Source organism: Battus philenor, unplaced genomic scaffold, assembly GCF_028537555.1.
Source record: "Battus philenor isolate CCGP_79_NKW_IND1 unplaced genomic scaffold, ilBatPhil1.0.hap1 SCAF_15, whole genome shotgun sequence".
Lineage (NCBI taxonomy): Eukaryota > Metazoa > Arthropoda > Insecta > Lepidoptera > Papilionidae > Battus > Battus philenor.
In genome coordinates, this window is record NW_027181677.1 from 7,836,080 (window position 1) to 7,861,327 (window position 25,248).

Genomic DNA, 25,248 nt, shown 5'->3' on the forward strand with positions numbered 1-25,248 from the left:
GTCAACGTTCACTAATTTGTTGGTGGTAAAGAGAGTTGAGGAAATTTTTTATTTTTTAATATTATTTACTCTCCTCAGACCACATACAGAATGTGTATGCGTGCATTTTAACTGTTTACCACAAAGGGCGTTTAGCACAGTAAATCTCAATTATAAAATTATATATTTCTGTTGCCAGATTTTAATTTACTATTTTTTTTCTGGCAACATCAAGCGCACTGAACGTAACTTTTGTGTGCAGACAAAAAAAATTCTATACTAAATGACAGACCTTGTTTGTGATTGTTTGCGACGAAATGACAAACGTCAACAATTTTATTGTAATGTAATACAAGATAGTTTTTCATTATTTTTTTACCAAAACATTTCTTATGGTTTAATTTAAGCTTGACATGTAGTCAAATTCACCATAACTTTACATATGTAATATATGGTAAATAAATTTGCACGATAGAGTACAAGAGAAAGTGAGAAAAACAATTCGTTTTCCAATTAATCTAATGAGATATCAATGCGCTCATCGGTGAGCTATATATTGTCTCACGCGCCTGGAGAGTCAGTAATGTCGCATCCTGACTATGCGCAACATGCTCAACACCATGCATGTCTTTTGGTGCTGGTTAGAGGAATTGGGGGCGTGCTGAAAAACTTCAATAAGCTCTGGGAGCGAATACAGAAAGTTAATAATATTAAGGTTACTGGTATGTCCCAATTGATTACAATTTGAATGTATAAGTGAACTTGTCACATAATTTACAAACACAAAAATGCTACAGTTATTTAATATTTAATTTTCTTTTTATTAAATGGTTATTCAGCACTGATTTATTTATACCTAAGCTTCACTATCATTGGATACTATAGTACATTGTTATATGCAGAAACATTAAAACAAATCAATTTATTAATAATTCTGATGCTTATACAAATAAAAAATTATCTAATATATAAATTCTTGATTCTTGTACTATTTAACATTCAAATTAATACACTTTTACAATTTTTAGATTCTACTGGGCAGGTGCGTGATATTTGGGTTCGATATGTTAGAGACTACCCTGTTGAAAATAATGACTGGGGTGATTTTCAGACTCATAGGTAATAGAATGTGTTAATAAGGTTTTTTTTACATGTTTGTTTGTTAAAGTGTATTTATTATTAACAAAATTTAAAAATTGTGCATATGTGGTTAAAAATAAAGGAGTTAATAACTCTACTGCAACATTAATAAATGATACAACTTATTTTGACATCCCTTGAATAATTGGGGAAAATGAAGTATTATTATTAATATTCTTTGGTTAAATTAATTTTATGCTACTGCCATAAAGCAATTCAACACTTGGTTCACAAGACATTTTGATTGTAAGATACTGTGTAGTTTTTTATATTTTAAATTTCATGCTTAGTAACACACAGTGCTAGTATGGGCCAGCAGATGTATGTGCTGACTGATGAGACAGTTTAGTGTGTGCCATCAGTAGTACATGCTAGTGTGGAAGTGTTAAACAACAACCATTTGATTTAACTCGTAACATGTGGCAGAACACCCTTTATGCTAATGTACAATATAGTTTTTATTAACATGAATTTCATAATGTATGATCTTTTTCAGACGTTTACTTGGATTAATAACGCTGAGTAAATTCACAAACCAAATAGAGTTGAATGAAGTGTGCCGTGTTCATGAGTCTCTCAAAGTTAAATACTCTAACACACTTTATGACTCTAGAGCCTTTATGTTTGGTCCTGGTTCTAACTTGAAGAAGCCCGAGCAAGAACCAGATACTTATAATGTTTATGAAGATGATAGACAATCAAAAGATAAAAACAATTTAAATGTTAAGTAAGTGTGTGTAATTATCTTTATAGTTTTTTCATGGTTAAGGTTTACCTTCATTCAATTTATACTGGAAACTTTTAAATTTCCAGTATAAATTGAATTAATGTGCTTCTCTTCATATAATTTTAATCACTATTCATGAGCATTTCCTAGATCTCCAAGAAGACAGGTAAAATATGTTACCTTTAACCAAACATAGTAGGTTTGGTCTTAACAACTAGGCTGCTAATGCTTCAATTTACTGATGCATACATACAATAATTTACTGTATGCATAATTCGCAATAAATAATTATTTTTTATTATTATTTACAATCTTCCAATCTTTGGGGAGGCTTAGGCCTTGTGATAGAAGTCTATTAGTAACATGATGATGATATACACCAAGGGTGTCAAACTAAAAATCTAATGGGATAAATAAACAATCTTAACTTTAGGTGGGTGCATAACATTTTATTTTGACTAGTATAGTGTAATAAACATATATAAAGATAAATTATTGTTTACATCCTGATACTTGCCATTACTTTTCTGCTACTATCTTCTCTTCACTACTCATTTTGGGACCAAATTTTACTGGCCAAAAAGTTTATTTTATACGTGTTGTTTCTCATTCTCATTTCTTTTTTATTTTTAAAATGTCTCATATATTAACTGACCCCGAAAATGTTCATCTGGGGCCGCAAGTTTGACACCCCTGATGTATACATATGCAGTGTATCCCATAAATTAACGTCAAGGAGATTTCTGGATGTGAGCGGCAAGACTGGTTATTGTGGCAATTCTCTGGGTAGTTCTATCTCTTACAGTTTTTTGCATAATTTGGGTGATACTGTTAAACAAATTAGTGGCCAGAACCCAAAAAATTAATTAGAAAAATTAATTTTTCTTCCAACAACAATAAGTTAAAGTTGGTAATAAATTTGAGGACATGGCTTACAAAAAGTGCTACTTTCTTACAAAATCAAGCTGTCAAACAATATGAACTGTTGTTTACAGAAGAATTGCTCATGGTAATATGAAAGTGAAAAAATGTTAGAAAATCAATAATCAAAAAAAATCACTACTGTTACTATTTTCAATGGCTTATTGCCATGTCCAAAACTTTTAGGTTCTACTTTATATATTTCTTATGATTAGCATCTACATTGAAAATGCATGTAGATTTAAAATAATAATGATTTCAGAAACCCTGCAACAAGTGAACCAGGAGACAGTTTGTCATCAAATGAAAGTTTTCCTCGGTCATCTTCATCAAGTGCTTCATATGCAATTCAAGAAGAAAATTTTACTACACCATCAAATTTTAAAACCCATGCTATGTTCTATGGAGAAAATGAACCTGTACAGGACTTGGAACAGAATGTTGCTGATCTTATTAATTCTCTTTTTTGGGTGGTTGAGTCAAAAAGGCTGGAGAGATCACGAGAAAAGCTCGATAAAGTATCATTACTTTTAGCTCCATTTGAGAAAAAGGATTTTGTAGGTAATATAATACCATTGTTTCTATTTATAGTTTCTATAATTGGGAATATTATTATGAATAACATTAATATTACAGAGAATTAAAATATATAAATGTCATCCTTAGAATGTTTTAAGACAACAATTATTATCTGTATATTATATCTTTGTGATCCATATTTTCATAAGTCACTTGGTATCAAACATCGAATCTAAAACATATACATATGGTAATGCGAAGACAATTCATAAAATAAAATTATACCTCCATATAAATCAATATAGTCAAAGAAGTGAGAAGTAGCTATATGCAGGGAGCACTGGACTGGTCAATGTGGCAGTGGGTGTCTACCAGCGGACAATAATGATAATGATTGACTATAGGCCTATTTATGTGGATTAATTTTCAAAAATTTCTTTAAAGCAAATTAATCTAAACATTGTTTTTCTTATATTTGACCCTTTCAGATCACAAGTTTTCTTTTTAAAAAAAATGTAACGCGCATTATCCCCCATTTACAAGAGAAAACTATTTTTTTATATTTTAGGTTTAGATATGGAGACGCGTAATAATAAGAAGCGCTGTATGGGACGAGTCACCAAAAATTTAGCTGACTTAACATTACAATCGGGCCTTATTGTGGAGAGCTTAAGCCTATATCATTCTGCGGCGGAAATATTAAAGTCTGTCAACGATTGGTTATGGTTAGCAGCAGCTAAAGAAGGTGTGAACATAAATTAGATATCAATTTTTTCCAAACCTTAATATTTATAAATATAACAGTATAATATATATTTTGAAACAAAAATAATCTTTAATACTAAAACATCTCTTCTTCTCATGAAGAGCTATAAATACAATAATTGATATGACGCCTGAATTTAAAATGTAATTGTTGATAGCATTAAGCCAGAATATATTAAGTTGTCGGTGGTTTAGGCTTCTTTGAATTCATAGATTAAAGTAAATTTTCAAAACCATAATTTTTTAACGAACCTAAACTATTAAAAAAAAAACAGTTTTTTTAGCGTTTTGAAAGAAATAAAATTAAATGTAATTACGACAAAAACATTAACAGTTTTAAAATCTCTTCAATTAACTTATTCCTAAACATTATATTTAAATTTAAAATAACCTGTACCTGATGAAAAAATTTTCTTCTATTGCAGCTTAATAATAAATTGTGCACACCTTTACTTTTAAAATAATATAATTAAATTATAATTCTTTTTCAGGACATTGTGCGGCCTCCGCAATACTTCTTTATCCAAACTTGCGTAACACAACACCTTTGCAAAGAAATGCAAGTCTTCAAGAAAGTTCGCCTAACAAACTAAAACAATTATCGTTATTTCAACCTAGCGCTGATTCATTTAGAAAATACAAACAGATTTCATCTCCTCTCAGGTCATCTAAAACATCTAGTCCAGTGAACCCACCTAGTGAACTCACTCCATCTTCTTCTGAAAGTGTTGATACATCATCAAGACAATCCGAGACTGATAACGCTGACACCGAATCTTTGGCGTCCTCTAGTGACATTGAATATCAAAGTCAAAAATCATACCTTAGTATGGAGCTGCCTTCCATACCTAGACAACCGCCGTCTCAAATCAACAACCAATACCTACTTAGCGGTGAAGAAATTGCAGAGAAATACCCTAAAGCCATAATTCATTACAGTAAATATCAAAATGCAGGTATCATCGAAACGGAGGCTTGTTTTAAAGCAGCCAGGATAGCTGTGGAGCAGAACAATAGCTTGTTAACTTCCAGCTTTCTTCAGAATGTCAACTATATCAATCTGACCCTGAGTGAACAGGAGAAGATTCAAAGGTTCGATACAATGGCGGAAATTTACAAGGAAATTGGTAAATTTAAACTTAATTTTAATAACATTGAGTATATATAGTATATATGTTAGTATTAATGATTAATTTTTGCTACAATTTTGTATCTAAGATGTGTCTAAATTAGCAGTTTAATGGAATCAAGGAATTTTAAATACAAAATCATAAACAGCAATACTTTTGTGTTTAATTATATTGTAAAAAATAATTTTATGCCGTGACCTTCGAAGGTTTTCGAGTGGCGACGACGAGCTGGTACACGATAAAGCTAAGTTTACGTACGCAATGATGAGCTTCATGTTGACATGGAACTGTCAAAAGTCGCCATGTTCTAAAACGGACACACATTCATTACTTTGATTCTGCCATTCAACATACACATTTCTCCATTAAATTTATATTTTATTGTTATTTACCAATGCCAAGGGATTTGAAAAAAAAAGTTTTTGGTAATATGGTATAAATGTAGCTAAAGAGAGCCCACCGGAACCAACTTAATTTTAGAAGTGGGCTATAAAGACACTCATATTTGAGAGGCATGATCTCCATTGAAACGCCTCTAACACAAACGTTAAGCTTTAATAATACATACGTTTGGGCTTTTGTTTATGCTGTGACTATTTCTGGGGTTTTCAGGTTTTCTACGCAAAGCAGCATTCTACCAGCGACTAGCTGCGACGCGGCAAGTGAGTGCAAACAACCCAAATCCGGACTGGCAACGATGCTACTACCTCATGCTGCATACCTTCCCCGGTCACAAGCTCAGCTTAGACCCTGGATACATAGCCCAGCACAAAGTTGGTATGTATAGTTTTTATCTAAAGTTGGTGGATGTAACGTAAAAATAAAAGAAATGTTCCGAAGATTGTAAAAGAATTTAATATTTGTATGTTTGCATTCATTTCATCAATATGTACACATTATCGTCTCTACTGTTTCCATACTATGGTTGTCTGGAAGAATATGCTTCGTGTGATCCTCCTATTGTACTTTTACATTACTATTATACAGCTATGTATATATTTTCTAGCGTGTACAATGAAGAGTATTAAAAAAATAATTATTATTTGACCAATGTTTGCAAGACGACGTGAGACAGAATGTATGTTTGTTTTCAGGTTGGCCCTCTCTGCAGATCCAATTGCTTCAAGAATTGGTTGTGGCGGCACGTCGGATGGGTCATCCTGCACTTGCAACACGCCATATGACATTTCTATTACAAACTATGTGGCCACATTTATCAAGACAAGAGCGTAGAGATCTGGCTATTCAGCTACAGGTAGTAGTCATATTTTTTGTGTCATGGCATTCATTTTAATATCTAAGTAGCTCTGAAGATACTTTACCGCCCGGATGTAGCTAATTGAATGCAAAAACGATCGGTTAATGATACTGAGATAAGGATTTGTTTACATGGTGGCAAAATATTTGTCATTTGCACTTTACTGTATATTAGAACAATGTTTACTCAGTCTAAGAAATATAGTGTAATGATATATTTTCTGCCTTTAGGCTGTATCAGCTCAATGCGAAGGTGGTCCAGTACCGCTAGTACTTGAGACGGGAGAAGTAATCCCACCAGCCAACTTGACACACGTACCGCAGTGTTTGAGTTTCTCCCCACGACCTCTGCCACCGCCTAGAATGCCGCACTCCGTCAAATTCAAAGTACAACAGGGACCATTTATATTCACGCCTATACACTTCGGCAGTCTAGAAAGGAAATCTAAAAAAGAAGAAGGAAAAATGGGTAAGTGTCCATTGGGCTTAATCCGCTTCTTCTGGGTATTTATTTAAATAAAAGCTCACAATAGCAATACACTATAAGAACGCAGCTGTCAGCAACCTTGAAAGAAAAGCTAAAAGAGACTTCAAACTACTTGCTTGGGTGCTTAAAACTCTGGAAAATACTCCTCTTGTTAATTTATTTATTATTGATTAAATTAACCACCTCCATATGTAATACTGCAAACATAATGAGTCTTGGTGGAAAGTTGACCTTGTTAAGGTGACCAGAAGACGCTGGATGTTGGATGCCTCAAGGATCTGAAGTGGAGACCACAGAGCAGCAACGTAATATTTCCGTCCACAGGGTGCATATGCTCGTCGAACGATGCTAGACATAAGTCGCTTTTAACCAGTCCTCTTGTAAATAAATGGGGTAACAATTATACGGAAGGAGGGGGTGAAATAATGATATTTACTGCTTAGGGCTGCGAATCTCCTTGAGAAAGCGGTTTAAAGAGGACAACATACTTACAGTGGTCTCAAAACATATTTATGTTACTATTTTGTTTGTTTACAATAATTATAAAAGATTAATAAATATGGGTCGTCGATAGTGTATTTACAAGGCACGTTGAAGAACTGACTGTACCAAAGACACGGCTACTAAAAGTCTCTTATTTATTTGTAATAAACAGAAACAATTTAAAAAAAAAACATTATTGGACAACGATTTACAAAGTTCAAAACGCATATTAAAAGTAAATTAACGGTAAAGGCTTATTATTCAATAAAAGAATATTTAAATGGCAAGAACCGCTTGATTATTTTGATTTCAATTAGGCTATGTCTAATAAAGTGTATATGTGTAAATTTGTGTTGTTAAACTATTACATGTGTTGTTTTGGAGTTACTTCCTGCTCCACGGCTATAAGAACTTGCGAAGCAGATTCGAGGCAAAACTAAAATATAGATTAAAAAAAAATGAGTTAACGATCAATAAAAAATTCCAATGTCAAATAAATAAATATTATCTTTATTATGAAGTCGAGACATATATATGAGATGATATCATATCAGACACGTGATAAAAATATATAACAATTTGTTTTTCTCTTGCAGAATACTTGTGGGTAGAAGACGATATTTGCGAAGTGCAAATGAAACTAACCAATCCTTTGCCTTTTGAATTAAAGGTGTCGAACATGCGTCTCTTGACTTCGGACTTGGTGTTCGAGTCTCTGCCAGAAACAATCATATTGCCTCCAGATTCCCCAACAACGGTCAATCTACATGGAACACCTAAGGAAGCTGGAGAATTGCAAATACTGGGCTACTCTACTCACACGTTAGGGATTAAGTCGAACTGTCGTCTGAAGAATATTCCGATTAAAAATAAATTTCCTACTTCTTACACTATTGAAGTGATACCGAGTCTACCAACAGTGAATATAGAAACCAGTCTATCTCTATCTGGACATTTAAATGTGTCTAGTGAAAATCATGGCAATGTTACTAATGTCTCGTTGTATAACGGAGAAAGTACAGACTGCGCGATTAAGATCACTAATACCAGTGCCGTGCCTGTAGAATTTTTGGACTTATCTATTCAGGTCGGTAATTTTATTATAATGTCAATATGTCCTATACTACATTTAAATTCACATACATCAATTTGTCGACCAGTTGACATGATGGTGAATATAAATCTGAATATCTATTCCCTAAATATAATACTGGAATTATTATCAGGGAATGGATATTGCAAGCTATAGGCCTCTCTCTGAGGTCTCCGCGATGACCGGTCTTACGCTGTCCGCGTCCAGAGACATCCCGCGACACTTCTAATAATACTTAAGATGCCGCTTAGGTAATTATGATCGGTGTTTGGATTTCGCTAACTTCATGGTGGAATAACTATTATTTATTCACGCCAGTGATTTGTTTCGATTTCCCAGGAGCAGTCATAGGCTATATGAATTTAAATATTGAAATAATTCGCCAACCAATCGGAGTTAAAATAATCGTTCAAAGAGCCGCATAGGGCTCGCGAGCTGCAGTTTGACCACCCTCAATATATACATTGTGTATTAACTAACTTTTGAATATGGTTTGCAGTCGAACATGGACAATCACCTACAACCAAAAGTGTTTCAGTGGTCTAACGATGAAGTTCAATCACTATTGCCAATACTCCCCAACCAAGAAGCAACTATTATGTTAAAACTTTACGGAGAAGCCGATTTTCTAGATCTTGGGGGAGTTGGTGATAACTTATTCCCGAACAGCCTCATGTCTAACTATCCGTCAAGAGTTGGGTCACCAATACCCAATACCCAGTTGTCACTGCCAACACAGAGTTCGAATCCGCACACGTCTTTAAGCAGCGGCCTTATGGTTAACAGAACATCAGGAAGTTTCAGGTTTGTTTACGTAGCTTACCTAGAATACCATAACAAAAATATTTTTAAAGGCAATGGGCCGACAATGTATTATAACGTTCGTTCCTAAAGGCTTTTAGCTTAGTGTGTCAAGAGGTAACACCGAGGGACAAGATTCTAAGCAAACTTGTCGATAACCGTTAAGTTACCTGAGTATATTTAAAAAAAAAACCTTTGGTCATCTGAAGTGTTATTAGCCGAGCAATAGCAACCGACCAAGTCGAGATTCGGTCCTTTCGTCCTCACCTGTGTCAAAATGCTAAGCCGATATTATCGACGAGACTGCCTAGTCACACCATACAGCATCCGCCGAAGCGATCTAGTACGTCGGCGATCTCCCAATCCCTAGTCGAGGCTCCTTCGGGAGTCGTCAAGATTCGCTTTCCTAAAACAAATCTTAGGCAAGGCGCTTTCTGGGTCCTGCCGCCACGAATCCGTAAAATCGTCAAATGCCTTTTGGACAGTAATGAAGATTCGGTCAAAAAATGGACATCTACTGATAGTATGCATATTTGAATTATCTCCAGGGCCCGTAACATAAGTTAATTCTTACCGTAGCATGGGTGGTTACCTATTTGTTTCATTTGTCACACCACGGATATATTCGCGGTACAGGTCCAGGCCATAATCGTTTTGGCAAGTTCCTTAAACAATACCGTCTCTACATTACCCAACATTTGTTAGACTATATGATACCACGCCTCTTACACAGTAAGAAATACCAGACTAATCACATGTGGCTATTTTTAATAATGAAAATTACTCCTGGAAATTCAGATCTTCGAATTCTCAAACAACGAGTTGGTCAGCACCACTCTCAGTGATGCCACCATCAAGGGGACGTCAAGTGGAAGCACAGGTATATATTCATCGTTGATTCATATCTTTTTGTAATAAATGATTGATAATAACTGTATTTTATGCTCGTCTATATGGACACGTAAATTTGAGACTATAAAAATGTTTGCTAGACATTTTAAATGTGGCAATATTTCAACCGCACTTTTCTAAGAAAGTGAAAGAGATAACCAACATTAGTAGACGTCAACTACTACAAATAATGTAAATAATTGTAATGATGCATTTACATGCGGCTAGTTTTTTCAAGAGGTTTGAATAACAACTAATATATGTTTTATTAATCTTCTCGTTTGACGAAAAATGACGACCCAATCGCTTTGTTGCTGGGTTTTCCGATATACTTACAATCTGACAAAAAAACAAACATCACAGATTTAACATAAACCAATGCAAGACACGCTAAATCACAGGCTATATAGCAATCAATCCAAAAATATATGTACTAAGTCGTATGATTAATGGACAAACGAGATATGAGCAAGAGACACGTCTGCTTCATGCAAACGACAGATTAGCTCGTCGACACCGACTGACTAATGAAATAATTTCTTCGTTTTCTAATATGAATCCCGTCTGGCAAAGTCAGTATAGAATAAAATAAAAGTAAAAATTACACGAATTAGAGACGGACCGACCGTCAAGCGCAACATAGTGCGTCCACCGACAAGGTAAACGACCTTGTTATGGTCTTTGAAAAATGCTAAATGCAGGAGGCTTCCAAACGGTCCTGTTAAAAATGTATAGGGGTAACCTATGTCCAGCTGTGGACCCCCTACGGATGAAATAATGTAGACGAGTGCTGTAATACAATTTATATTTCAGAAATCAGTAACAAACACAACTTGTGTAATAAATATCAATCAATCATTAATATTAATTAATTACAGATAGTATTAAGGTATTCTGGTGGAGCAGGCAAAGAGATGCATTGTCGTCAATCAACACTTCAGTTTAATTTGGAATTATTACCTAGTATTTCTATAACGCACTGGGACGTATTACCTGCGGAAATGTAAGTGATATAGAAATATAAATAAATTAAATGTCCGTTTTATGAATGCTGTGTCATAATTGTTTACCGGACAACCCACGTCCCAGGACCATTCAAATCGTTCCTAATTATAAAGTCAAGTTCATAATGACCCATTGCCATATTTTCAATTGCTATTTGGACAATGATGATTCATTGCATTTTCAATCCGAATAAATGTAAATTAAACTCAGTGATATAGTAGAATTACATTTAATTATTTGTTACTTAGTAAGAAAATTTTGAAATCGGTATTATAATTATATTAAATATTATCCAAATATATAACATATTTGTAGCCCTACGCAGCTGTACCTAGTACTAGACGTAGCAAACCTTACTTCAGAGGAAATGGACTTTCACTACACCCCCAACAAGCATATATTGATCGAAAGCAAGGAGTCACGCAGAGTACCGGTACCACTAGATCGTTGCCCTTTCTACATCTCGCAGTCGAAACCTAATGACGAAGGTATTTTAATATCTTTATAAAATTAAAAATTTCCATTCCACAACATTTTGGCATAATCTACTTATAATTAAATTAAATGATGAACAAGTTTATAACAGCAAAGATAAAACTAGCCGTTGGTACTTTTTCCCTTTCGATGGTTCCAAGCAGTGATGTGGTAAAACATTAATTAAAATATGTTATGGGTGTATACATATTACTTTTTCATGTTATGGTTGTCTTGTAAGAGATTGACTTGTGTGAAAAGACCGTCCATTGTACTTTTTTGTTTATTATTATGAAACTATTTAAATGTATCCTAGCTTGTACAGTTAAGAATTTGAAATAAATAAATATAATAAATGTAAAATAAAGCGCAAAAGCATCACGGTATTCGAGACATAATTACGCAGCGCTTTTGCGCCGCGTAGCTGTCAAAAGATTAAAAAAGCTGGACCTAAATTCTCCAATGTCCTAAAGGTATCTCATAACATCGATAACAAATTTTCTATTTGGTACAGGTGTATTATTCGGTACCTATTTTATTATTAAAAACTGTTCTTATAATTTAATTATTACAGAAATTATGGAATCGAAATCAACTAGCACAGGTGCCTCAACGACAAGTCTAGAATTAATGTGTTCTGAGCACATAACAAGCAACGTTGCTCTCCGCTGGCATCTATTACAATCTGACATTAGCGGGATAGCCTCCGTAAAAGGAATTACACTGTCCCACGCCATGATGGACATCGTTAGAATGTCACCTCTGAATTGGGGTGAGTGATAATCAATTTTTAAATCTACTCTACGTTACTTAACGTCTTAATATATTCTATATATAGGATATTTTCACCTATATACTGACTCAACGAAATATTTCTGTAACCATTGGTGAGTAAAAACTAGTGATAAATATAAAATATATTCTTCCCTGAAGATACAATGTTTATGTAAATTATTACAAATCAAGGAAAAGAATGTTTTTAGTGCAAAACAGTTTTATAATAATAGCTATACCAATCTTACCAAACTTTTTATTTTAGAGGTAAGTGTGAACAAGCAATGCATCAAACCACAAGAAGAATTGAATTGCGTCGCAGGTGAATGTCTTTCTCTAGGCGTGGCAGTGCAGAATCTCCTTAGCCGTCCACTACATAAGCTTTGTTTATCTGTACAATTTTACCAAGACTATAACAATGGCGTGCTTAGTTACAAGCTTGATAACAGAATAGCCACTGCCGGAAGTAATAAGTAAGTATGAGAGTATACAATTTTATGTAAAATATTTTTTTTTAAATTCATTATGTAATAAAATCAATAATAATTTTTTTTAAACCAAGCATCCAATTGCTCTATTGATAATGCTTACAAAGACCTAAGATAATGGGTCAATTGGCAATAGCAACTTCTTAAGACCAGAACCTGATATTACTTTAATGTTATTTGAAATGTTACCAAAACCTTGCACTTATTAATTGTTACACTACAAATACAACTGCTACACCCTTAAGAATTGAAATATACTTTCCAAATATTTTGTTATACAACATAATTAACTTTTAATGGCTTATAAGTGGGGTGCAATCATGTATTATTTAAATTGTTATAATATTATGCATTTATTTAGTACCCATATGCTGAAGCGGTAAACTATACTAAATATTTTTATTTCAGGGTTGTTTTATCAACACTGACAGAAACGGCAAAAGCATTCCATGAATGTACCGTAGTCTTTTTAACTCCTGGTGAATATAAAATAGATATACAATGCTCTACAACTGAACCTATTTTAGAAGAACCAACCATCATTAAAGATGTCGACAGCCATTCTATACTTCAACCATGTTCAGCCGAAGTCAGCCATGTTTGGAGATTTATACCACCTGTAGCAATAAGTGTTACTGATTAAAAAATACTGCAAGAGGAAAGATTTCTGTTAAAAAAATGTATAAACACTTTATTTGTAGTGACTTGTTTAAAATACAAATAATATTCTGTTGAAAAAAAATGTTTCATATTCCCAGCTTTTGATATCCTTTCAGCCAGTTTTTGTTATCAAATCTTTGAAAAAAATAACCAGAAGTATTTGATCAAAACTAAGACAGAAAAGACACTGTACTTTATAAACAAAGTACGATAAACAAAGTTTGTGGAGCATACATGCATATTCATAAAAATAAATACTTAAAAAAGTTGTTAAACTTTTAAAAGTGCTAACTGATTAGTATACAATCGATTTTTAACTGAGTCTGTATCTGTGGGTTATTTTATTGATTTTTTTCTCAATATCTATCCATTATAAATTTTACCAAATTACAAACCGCATGTACCATTTCATTTACTTTTATTAAGCATTTTCTATTTGTATTACTGAATACAGTTTTTAGACAATGAAATGGTGCAGGACTTAATACGAGAGAGAGGGTTCAGAAAGAGAAATAAAAAATTAAAATGATGATTTAAATCTAGGAAGCTTACATTCAGACGAACCCGTTATCTTAACATAATCGTAAGAAATAGGTGGATAAAAAAACTTTTATAAATTTTGACATATAAAGGTGTATTAAATATAATTCAAATTTTTCATTGTTTCAAAGAATAAATTAAATGAAATTACACAGGTTTAATTTCTAGCGATTATTTTCAAATTAAAAAATGTGGAGAAAAATAAAAATTAGATCGACAACGTCAAACATTTGCTTTATCGGATTATATTTTCCTTTTAACACCGACCTATTATGTAGTGTTATAGCAAAAGTTAATTTTATAAGGTAACTAGCAACTTTAGGTAACGTCAAAAATTATGTCATAAACTTGACAAGTAAGTTTTAAACGAAAAATTTTTACTCAAATAGGTGAGAATTTTATATGTGTCTTATAAGGTGTTTTATAAATAAATAATTTAAGAAGTATGTCACATACACATTGTGTTGTGCAAGGGTGTAAAAACACAATTTTTAACAAGCCTCTCGGTGTGACATTTCATGTGTAAGTCTTATTCTTGTGTTTATATATTTTAATTATACTTATTATGATATTAGATATCATTCTGTTTTTGTAGATGTCCAACCAGCAGTGAATTTAGAAATAAATGGCTGCACATACTTAAGAATAAATGTACAGCGCTTGACTGGAATAGAAGTAAAATATGCTCAAAACATTTTGAAAAAAAATATTTAGACGGACATCGAAAACTGAAATTGAATGCTATACCGACGTTATATCTTTCGGCGAATTCAGAAACAAGCACTGTTAAAGTAAGAATAATTCTTCGTTATTTTAATGTGCTTAAGTTAATAATGCACATTGAGGTATTATCTCAGAAATTACACAACATACAAAGAAAAAAAATTCTATTCTGTGCATTCAATTATTAATAGTTTAATGAATTAAAGGATAAAAATTGATTACTTAAAAAAAAGAAGTTCAGAGACTAGCTTTTTATCCCACACAACATAATTTTGGTTTTGGAAATTTTTCAGAAATTTCTAAAGTAATATTAACAAATTTAGTAAGAATTATTTAATATTTAATTAATTATTCAATTCAGAACCAAGGGTAATTACAGATGATGAATGTTGAAAATTTAATAATGAATGACCCAACACTATTTGTTTATTTACGTCTCGAATGAATGTTTTATTTGCTCTTGCTACAAAATTCGCTTATTATCTCTTTGTTAACATTAATGATGTCTAGTAACGTTTAATAAAATATTTGCCGGAATGGCTTTGAGCTCTGCATCACGTGTATATTCTTTCAGAGAATTAAGTAGATGGCGCTAAGTTAAAAATTGGTGTCGATAAACTGCCTACGGGTTTAAGCGTCGTAACTAGATGGCGTTATCCTCAACAATAATAATTTAGTTGTTGTTTTACAGGTGGAGGCACCTTCACCAGCGAGAACTAAGGTTGATAGACTGCTGAACAAATTAACACAAGCAGAGTTGATGTCAGACATTAAAAGTTCATTTACCAAATTAAAAGAACCAGCTAATTTAGAAAACTATATGAATGACGATTACAAATGTAAACCAGATACACCAACTGAAGCACAGCTTTGGATTTTAGTTAAGAAGCAAGATCATTTAAACACAAGGCTTATGGAACTAGTTGTTCAAAACAAAAAACATGTAGAAGTATTGCAGAAAAATGTGGAGGAAGCCAGATCCTCTAGAAAAGATATGGAGCAAAGTGTTGAAACCTATAAATATGTAGTAAAATGTTTACAAGAAAAATTAGCTACACTTGAGGAACAAATTGAAATCCTTACTACTGTTGAGTCTAGATAAGTTAGATATTCTCAAAGATAAATTTCATTGTTTCCAAAATAAATAAACTGATAAATGTTACTTTTCTCTTTTATTAGTAGATTTAGAAATAATAAATGCACAATACAACATTATTATAATATACATAGATTCAGTCTTATACTTAAATTTATTTTTATGGTATTGTACAACAATACTGTCAGAAAACATTATCATTATACATATAATAAATATTTTTTTTTCATCTTCACATGAATTTTAATTGTTATAGTATTTTGTAACAATATAAAATTGAGTTATTTATCTAAAGATTTAATTTATGACTTACCTTTACAAAATACACACCCGTTTTATGTATTTAGTAAAGCCAAAAGATCATTCAAATTAGATTTAATGAATGTTAATATCTAAGTTGTCATTAATACAGTTTATATTTTACTTGAAAAAGAAATTTCACTACGGACAATAAATAGCAGTATGAGATTCTAATGATTTAATTAGTCATTTTCTGCACATCTGTTTGAGTAAAATTTCTTTTAATTTCATCTTCCTATTTGTTTTATCACACAATGGTCTACCTAATGGTATTAACTCCATTTGCTGTAAACGTCGCCTGAATTTTTGGTAAAATTCTAACACATTTGGATCAGCCCACACATGTCTAGAATCAAAATCTAAAACTCGCAATGTATCTAAACTTTGCGCTCTGCTCAATGCTACGTACGCTTGACCAGCTTCAAATATCTTTGATAAAGACATCTCCACACAATCCAAAGTTAAACCTTGTGATTTATGTATTGAAAATGCCCAAGCTAAGTTTAAAGGAACTTGTCTCCGACAGAACAATGTTCCGCTTGAATTTTTAACATACCACCGCTCTGATTTGGCAGTATAATCTTTCTTATTTTTAAATCTAACAACTGGAAACCCATCATCAAATCTAACAACAACACCTCTTGCTCCATTTACTAGGCCAGCATTTACATTAATATTTTTTAACAACATAACTTGTGCACCTACTTTAAGGATTAATTTTGATGGGGCAATAGTTTGATTGTCTAACAAATTTGTTGCATTATCACTGTCCTGTGAGATGAATACTTTTTCTTCACCACTTAGATCTCTTAACTTGGAATCGTTTATCATTTTTGAGTCATTTGTATGTGAACACAATCTTGTTGCTAAGATACCATCACTTTCAATTTTTTGTTTAGCAGTGTTTATTAAGCGGTCACTAATTTCTTTTGTTACACGCCCAATTCTGACACTATTTAAAATAGATATGAACTCCTGGTCAGTTTGCCTGTGCACTTCTTTAAGCTCAAAACAGAGCTCTATGCATTTGTCCCAACATGCTGATTGGAAACAAAACTTTTTTCCATTTCTACTTCTTTCAACAACTGGTGGTAATTGTAAAAAATCACCACATAATATTAATTGTATTCCACCAAATGGTTTTTCATTTTTTCTGATATATCTTGCTATAGCTTCAACTTTCTGTAAAAATCAATTTATAAGTAAATGTTAAAATACAAAGACTTATTTGGTGTGTACACAACATTGTGGAAAGCTATACCTCAAAGAATGCTCCATCAACCATTGATATTTCATCTATTATAAGATGTTTACATTTCCTCCATTTTTGTGCTACCATAGGCATTTTGTTTGCTTTTTCACATAGGTGTTCTAAAGGGCCACTACCATCTCCAATGCCAGCAAATGCATGAAAGGTTGTTCCACCTGGAAAAAGTAAAAAAAATACTTACTAATCCAATTTAAAGTGGTTCCCAAAAATAATTTATATTATACTACACCAATAAATCTTCAATATTAAAAGCTGTCTTTAAATCATGCATTCATGACCTTAAACATTTTGATGAGTTCATACAGGCCTTAATAATAAATTTAAAAATCAGTAAAGCTTTAACTATTTATGAAATATACCATAACTATGAAACTACTATAAAACTAAAACTTTATTTCTAGTTAATTTACTTTCTGGAGAAAATATGTTCTGGTATAAAAAAACAATCTAAATATATATTATTCAAATTTTTCTTTGCTATTATTTTTCTGGACACGTCTGTGTGTTTATTATTCTACAAAACATATATCAGTGAAAAATTGTAAGGGACAATGCTTACCTATGTGACAAGCAGCAACACCAGTAGAAGCAGTAGCTACTGTAACATCAGGGGGCAGAGCAGTTACAATTCTCTTTAATAAATAGCTTTTGCCTGTTCCTGCCGATCCAGTGAAGAATATGTTTTTCCCTCCAAGACAAGCTTCTAATACCCTTTGCTGCTCACTATTTAAAGAACTTTGAGTGGTTAATGGAGAAGGTGAATATAATTTTTTTGGCACAGGACCACTGTTTTCACCATCAGCTTTACGCTTTTTCGGGGGTGAAGGAGTTGTGATACTTGATTTACTAATTTTGCTTTTGGCGTTACGCATATCTGCTACAGTTACAGGACTTATTTCTTCAAAGGCCTGTGGTTTGCCACTGAGCAGTTTAGCTCTGATATTTTGTTTTGAAGAGGTTGTACTTGTTACTTTCTCTTTATCACCAGACATTTTAACAAAGAGTGTTCGCAAAAAGGAGACAAGATTAGTTGGAGGCGCATTGGACAGAAATAATGTACAACCAACTTCTTGAAATTTAATACTAGCTTTTCCTTCAGCCATGAACTTTTTGAAGACATTAATACTTTTTAATGCAAACCTTGAAGCAGCGTGCTTTTCAACACTCATTTCTATAAACATCTCACGAAATTCATTACGAATAATTCGTAAGGTAGCATTCTTATAACTAACTTTTCTGATGATAGATCCCTGAGATGTTGTCCACTCAGCTGTTACGGCACATGATAAGAAATTTTCTCCAGTATCCATTATAAATATTTAACACATAAATATCACAGGTCATAAATAAATGCGAAACTTCAACAACAAACACTAAGCCATGTCAGATATACGAATAAGACGTATCGTTTGACTTTTAACGTTTTTTTAGCGATAGCAATAGTAACAAATAAATTATATTTGTTAGTGATAGAATTTATTTTGTTATAAAAACAGTTGTTTTGCCGAATATATCGTATATTAAAACCATTTTACTTATTCAATATTTCGATTTCCTAGTAATTAAACTAAAATGTGAGCCGTGTTTATCTCTACTATTGTATAAAGTCATGTGATATCGAATTGAAAGCTCGAATGGTTTCATTTTTATTCTATATCGATGCACCTTTTCTGTTCTGTTATGTATTTGCACCTTATGGATATACCATTGAATTTCACGTCCAAAACTTTGTTATTAAATACCTTTCCAATTACACTGATCAACAAAAAAAAACTTTCGGAAAATATCTTGGAAACCAACACTTGTTTTAAGACAAGTAAGACATGCTGATTACAAATATAGAAACCGATTGTCTCTATCACCCACCGTTGTTGAGATATTTGGCATTGACCATTTATATATGTTTAATATTGTATCAAAGCAAACAACTCGCAGGCTAGTTACAGTAGAGCATATATCGCTGAATAGAGTACTACTTAACATAAATACACATAGTTTAAGATATAATACACTTGTAAAATACATAGGTATAACGTAAAGTTCCTTAAATTAAAAGTTAGTTTGGTTTGAATTTCTTGGCTTTAGACATGTGTTTGTGCTGACAATTTGGCATGTTGGGCTGAAGCATCCAGCAATAGTCGGCTAACATTGCTGCACTTCATCGGTCTTGATAGAGTGACTCCATCACCGCGATGTCCTGATGGAAACGTTCACCATGTTCATCACTAACAGAACCTAGGTTTTCTGGAAAGAAGTCGAGATGTGAGTCGAGGAGATGAATCTTGAGGGACATGTTACAACCCATTAACTTGTACGCACTAATGCACTTCTGCACAATATTTACATAGTCAGGAGATAGAAATGCCAACCATGCTTTTTTCAGTTCTGCTGAGTAAATCTTCGAAGTGACTGTCTGCTATGATCTTCCTTATTTGTGGACCTATGAATACACCTTCTTTCATTTTCGCATAACTCAACTCTGGAAACTTGTTGCATAGGTACCGAAAAGCATCTGAGTTTTTGTCTAGTGCCTTCACGAAGTTTTAAAAGAGCCCCAGCTTTATATGAAGTGGAGGCATAATAACTTTTTCACGCTCAACCAATGGCAAACGCAGGACGTTTTTACTACCTGGCTCCATTTTATCTCTAATGGGCCAATTCTTATTTATATAGTGGTGCTTCCTATCTCTGCTGTCCCACTCGCAGATAAAGCAGCAGTACTTGGTGTACCCTGTCTGCATTCCCATGAGAATAGTGATCACTTTTAAATCACCACACATATTCCAATTGCAATATCGCGATAGCAAATTTTTTCAAGAAGTAGCGACATGGTTTCGTACGTCTCTTTAGATGAGTAGAATAACCAACCGGTACTGATGCATACATGTTTCCATTGTGAAATAATATAGCCTTCAAACTTAACAATAAGGGATTAAAAAATGTATGTTTATGTTAATGTCTTAAAAACCTGACGTGATAGAGAAAAACGATTTTCAGATTTGTAATCAGCATGAAAAACTGCTTTAGAAAATGTAATCATCAAACAAGATATTTTTGGGTTGTTATTCAGTGTTATTAAAGAATTGGCTATTTCATTGCATTTAGGTTAATTACTTTTTTATTTGTCTCACGACTTAGAATATGCACAAATCTAGATTAAATTTGTAGCCTTTGTTTTTTTTTTGGGCAGAAAATCATTTTGACCTGTTTAAAGCGGCTGTTTGCCACTTTATTTTTTATGAACGATCGATTCTTTGACTTTATCCATTGCCCGAAGAGGCGACTAAAGACTGTAATTAAAAACAACATACACTATTTTAACACATACATTATACGTTTTAGACACTTGGACAAATAACCTCTTAAAAATCCATTATATAACACAAATAACGGCAATATCACTATTATAGCAAAAATTTTCGGAAATATGTTTTAGATCCAGATCTTTCGAAATCTTTTTCGAAATCTTTTGATTTCTTGAAGCTTTTTTGAACTAGTGATTGAAAATAAATGACTTTGTAGTTGTGAATATTTCAATTAAATTGTAATTTACAGATCGATTTGGAGCATTCAGAAATAATAACTAGCACAAAACTATCGGTATTTAAATATTACGAATGACTTTTTGATTATGCGTGCTCTTGTTGCTTATTGTTTTACATATAAATATATATATATACACATACGTATATATATATGTATATATATATATATTAGATTATATATATATGTATATATATACATATATATATATATTATATTAGATTAGATAGAATATAATAGATTAGACAGAGCTGTAAAATCAATTGGGGCAATAAAGATATATATAGAATTCGAGTATAAATTTCTCCAATCGTAATATATGTAATTTGTCAATTATTCTTCTTTGTACATATTTTTTCCAGTGTAATTATAAAATAAATAAGCTAATGTTATTTGGTAAATGCAATGTTAGTAGAACACTTATATGGTTAATGAGTAATTACAAGAATTATTAAATTGATACCAGGCGTAAAGTAAGAAACTGTAAAAATACAATACATACATACAAAACATAATAAATAATACATAAAATAAAAATAAATATAATACAGCATAAGTTGTTAAGTAATTTGTAACCACATGGAAACTAGTAAATTAATTTTGTTTATTGAACAACTAAATTTAATAAACTTTACACTTATTTAGATACAAACAACGAGCGTTCCACGGCATAAAAATGCAGCCTGCACATCTCTTATTTTTATGACTAAACACATTCTCATAATATCCAGCAAACGGAGAGAATTATATTATAATTTTAATATTAACATTACGAGGTAGTCTTTTATAATACTAATTATTAATACACAAACCAGGTCAAAATTCATTGAGTGTATAATAAACATTTTTGGTAATTCAAAATATACTAAATTGATGTTCAGCAATATTTGTAGAATGCTTAGCTAAAGTTGTTATTACAGTTTGTAGAAGAGCGTGCAAAATTTTCTTGTGCGACAAATTACACTGAAAGTTTTTAGACACACCAACAGAAAAACACGTACGCGCATTCATTTTTGGGAATAAATGAAAGTCAATTTGTGAAAATAAATAACAGAGTGAGAAAAAGGTACTAAAAATATAAATAAATAATACTTTTCAATGCCAATAATAAATACGTTTATTCTCACCAACGTAGAAATAAAAACGTCTTTAATTGAATTTAGCCTTACAAATTACCTAGGTACGGTCGGGTGTCTTTTAGAACATTTTACCCCCGGAGACAGTTTGTCACTTTGGCGACGGCTAATAATTCATCGCTCGATCGTAAAAGCTGCTAAAGATAAACAGACTGTCAGAAGTAAACGTAAATAGGCACTATTATGTTTTCAAAGTAATATTTTAACGAATGGTTTAAAATAAAATATTCGTTTTAGCATGAATTATTCTCAGTCCAGTCGCGAATGACAAAAAAGCCATTAAACACAATCGGTAATAAACAGTAATTATTAATAATTTTAGACTAACGATTCCTGATCTTAATTTTACTTGGAAAAGTTAATTTCACTACACTTGCAACTAAAAAATTTGCAAATAACATGTAATTCCATTAATTTTTTTACGTGAAAAAAAGGATAATTTGCTTACGGGCAAGTCCACCATCTTCTGAAATATTTTAAAACGCATTACATTTTCTTTCATTACGGCAGTCTATTTTTCAAGAGAAATATATTGACAGTGTATGCAGGACGATATCAGAATCATTAGGTAAGATTATAAATAATTTTGTCCTAAAAACATACTTATTAAATACCAAAGGCGTTTTTTGATGTGTTTGGTTCTCTTATTTTCTTTGATTTGATCTAGCTAATCTGATCGAAGAAGAACTTCTATAAGATCCAATTCTATAATACTAACCAAGTTGTTCAAACTGATTGTGTTTATAAAAGATTTATATTTCAGACCGTCTTTCTTCCTAAGAGCGAAATAAAATGCTCGGTATTATTGTCTGTTACTAATGTTGATTGCTATAATATTTTGATATTATTCAAAAATAACTAGGAACATAAAACGATCAAGGTGGAGACGGCAAAGCATTACACGAAATCATATACATTCGATTTAATAATTATGGTTAATGATTAACCAGGTATTATGTCTGTTATGGAAACTACATGGGAACTATAATGAAGTGTATAATGGTTCTATACGTCGAGAATTAGTGCAGCGTGGTAGTAGCAGATTTATATACAAGTATGTAAGAGTATTGTCGTATGTATTAACTTTTATCTATTATGACAATGATGATCATCAACATTTCAGCCAGAGGATTTACACTTTCATAGGATAGGCCACCCGCTTAAATTATAGATCATGATAATTGTCAAACACAAATCTTCGCTTAAAGAGAGGGTACAGAAAGAAATCAATACTAATTAAGGGATGTCATATATCTTTCGATTCTCTGTAGACATAAAAATATATATCTGTGCTGACGGCAATGAACATCTACACACGTACCGGTTAAACTGGCAAAAACTTATAGTTACAATAATTTAAATAAAAGTTATGCATAAACAATTAATTTTAAAACAATTATAAAAGTATTCGCGTACGTTGTTAAAACGGCCATAATAAAAGTATTATAAATTGACGTGTAAATGTCTGTCCTACAGCTAACGTCATCCCGAATCGTAAAGTTTTTGGAAACATTTTTGTTCCAATTATAATTAGATGTCACCACACCCAAAAGTTAAGAACATTTCCTTAGGAGAGATACAATGCCAATTACGTTTAATCTTCAATGATGCATGAAAACAATGTAAAGTATATTTTTACTCTTCCACTCTTGCGTATTTAGGTAACTTTAGGTGCCGTAAGTCTTTCACACTCACAACTCGACGATCTTGAATCCGCGAGTTCATTATATTAACTTTTACAAATGAGCATTGTCACATATGTCGTAATTTGTCCCGTCTTTAGAGTATGCGAATGCGCTTATTAAGTTTAATTCTTTCAACGGAGTATATTTCGAAATCATTGCGAATATACGTATATTTACTTTGAAAGCAAACGCTCTCGGCGTTGATACGTTTACTGGCCACTTCCGTTCGGATTTCGTGTTAAAATACTTCATAAAATAATAAAATGTTATTGCCCCACAAATATAATGGACACGAAGTATTTGGAGATATCTTACGAAAATCAAAACGTTATTCAAGACTTCTTAAATATATTCATTTAATGCTTTATTAAAATTTAAAAGGAACTGTGAACTATTATTTGTTAATCACTTTTAATCCGGGTTCTTAATATTTTGCCCTTTGAAAACTTTTGTGTTTTAACAAATAACGATATTGGCAGGGCGTGTTAGTTCAAATGGTAGTAAGTCTTATGTCTTACCCAAAATTTAATGTCATATTTGATGTATGTATCTGTCCCGGGCTTCCATAGTTATTACAGGGAGTTTATACTCCCTGGATGGAAACCGGTGTTTGGTGTGTAAAGTAAGATTTAAAGGCGTATGACATATATTTACAATGTTTATCCTAAAATAAATTTTCACGTATTAATTACTTCTATTTTAACTTTGAAATAAATCGCTTTACACAATCGCTCGAAATTATTGCATGGCTACTCCGAAATCAGAGAACAGCTAATTTCGGCTTCGTAGAGCGTTATCTCTGTCGCACAAAATACAATGACTGACAAAACGTCATGTAGGTATTGTGGGACAGAGATAGTGCTCTACGATGCCGAAATTAGCCGATTCTCTCTTTCCAAGGGCGATGTGCAATATTTGTCGCCGGGTACTGTAGATTTTTTTAAAACTTTAAGCATATTTACTATTAAGATATAAAGTATATGTGTTCGTTGTCTTATTTAATAATTGTAAAACTCATTTGGCACTACGTATTCATTTTGTAATTATCGTAAAATATAAGAAGCTTAAAATAGTTATGCGTTTTGAAAATAATGACTTAATTATAAGAGAAATGAATGCAATAAAAAGTTTCGATTATGGCACAAGGTATTCCTGTGTACAATAAAACTCCATAGTCAATATCAGATCTGCCACTGGAGAGATATAATATCAATATTAAAAAAATATATTATTGAAAAAAGTATATTATTCTACCCAAGAATACTGTATTGATCTTAACACGTGGAATTAATGTTGTTGAGGCCCACCCAAAAAGCTAATTACATTCAAGCACTCTTTATAAAACTTTATCTCTAAAAGTG

The 25,248-nt window shown here is 32.2% G+C and overlaps 3 protein-coding genes across 3 annotated transcripts; 2 read left to right on the forward strand and 1 right to left on the reverse strand.

The window, feature by feature from the left end:
- The first annotated feature begins 319 nt into the window (after positions 1-319).
- brun (trafficking protein particle complex subunit brun) lies at positions 320-13,629 on the forward strand. Its single transcript, XM_068761903.1, has 17 exons — positions 320-701; positions 1,008-1,098; positions 1,616-1,846; positions 3,030-3,328; positions 3,855-4,031; positions 4,543-5,178; positions 5,794-5,958; positions 6,276-6,436; positions 6,670-6,907; positions 8,005-8,495; positions 9,001-9,305; positions 10,101-10,182; positions 11,072-11,196; positions 11,514-11,686; positions 12,247-12,444; positions 12,712-12,919; positions 13,343-13,629. The coding sequence occupies exons 1-17, from the start codon at positions 512-514 to the stop codon at positions 13,575-13,577; spliced, it is 4,005 nt and encodes a 1,334-aa protein (XP_068618004.1). The 5' UTR covers positions 320-511; the 3' UTR covers positions 13,578-13,629.
- A 902-nt stretch (positions 13,630-14,531) lies between these two features.
- LOC137918964 (uncharacterized) lies at positions 14,532-15,998 on the forward strand. Its single transcript, XM_068761919.1, has 3 exons — positions 14,532-14,656; positions 14,730-14,925; positions 15,549-15,998. The coding sequence occupies exons 1-3, from the start codon at positions 14,580-14,582 to the stop codon at positions 15,957-15,959; spliced, it is 684 nt and encodes a 227-aa protein (XP_068618020.1). The 5' UTR covers positions 14,532-14,579; the 3' UTR covers positions 15,960-15,998.
- Positions 15,999-16,279: 281 nt separating this feature from the next.
- Positions 16,280-18,882, reverse strand: Pif1 (Pif1 DNA helicase). Its single transcript, XM_068761917.1, has 3 exons — positions 18,083-18,882; positions 17,515-17,678; positions 16,280-17,435 (listed from the first exon to the last, which is right to left on the reverse strand). The coding sequence occupies exons 1-3, from the start codon at positions 18,831-18,833 to the stop codon at positions 16,440-16,442; spliced, it is 1,911 nt and encodes a 636-aa protein (XP_068618018.1). The 5' UTR covers positions 18,834-18,882; the 3' UTR covers positions 16,280-16,439.
- Positions 18,883-25,248: the final 6,366 nt, after the last annotated feature.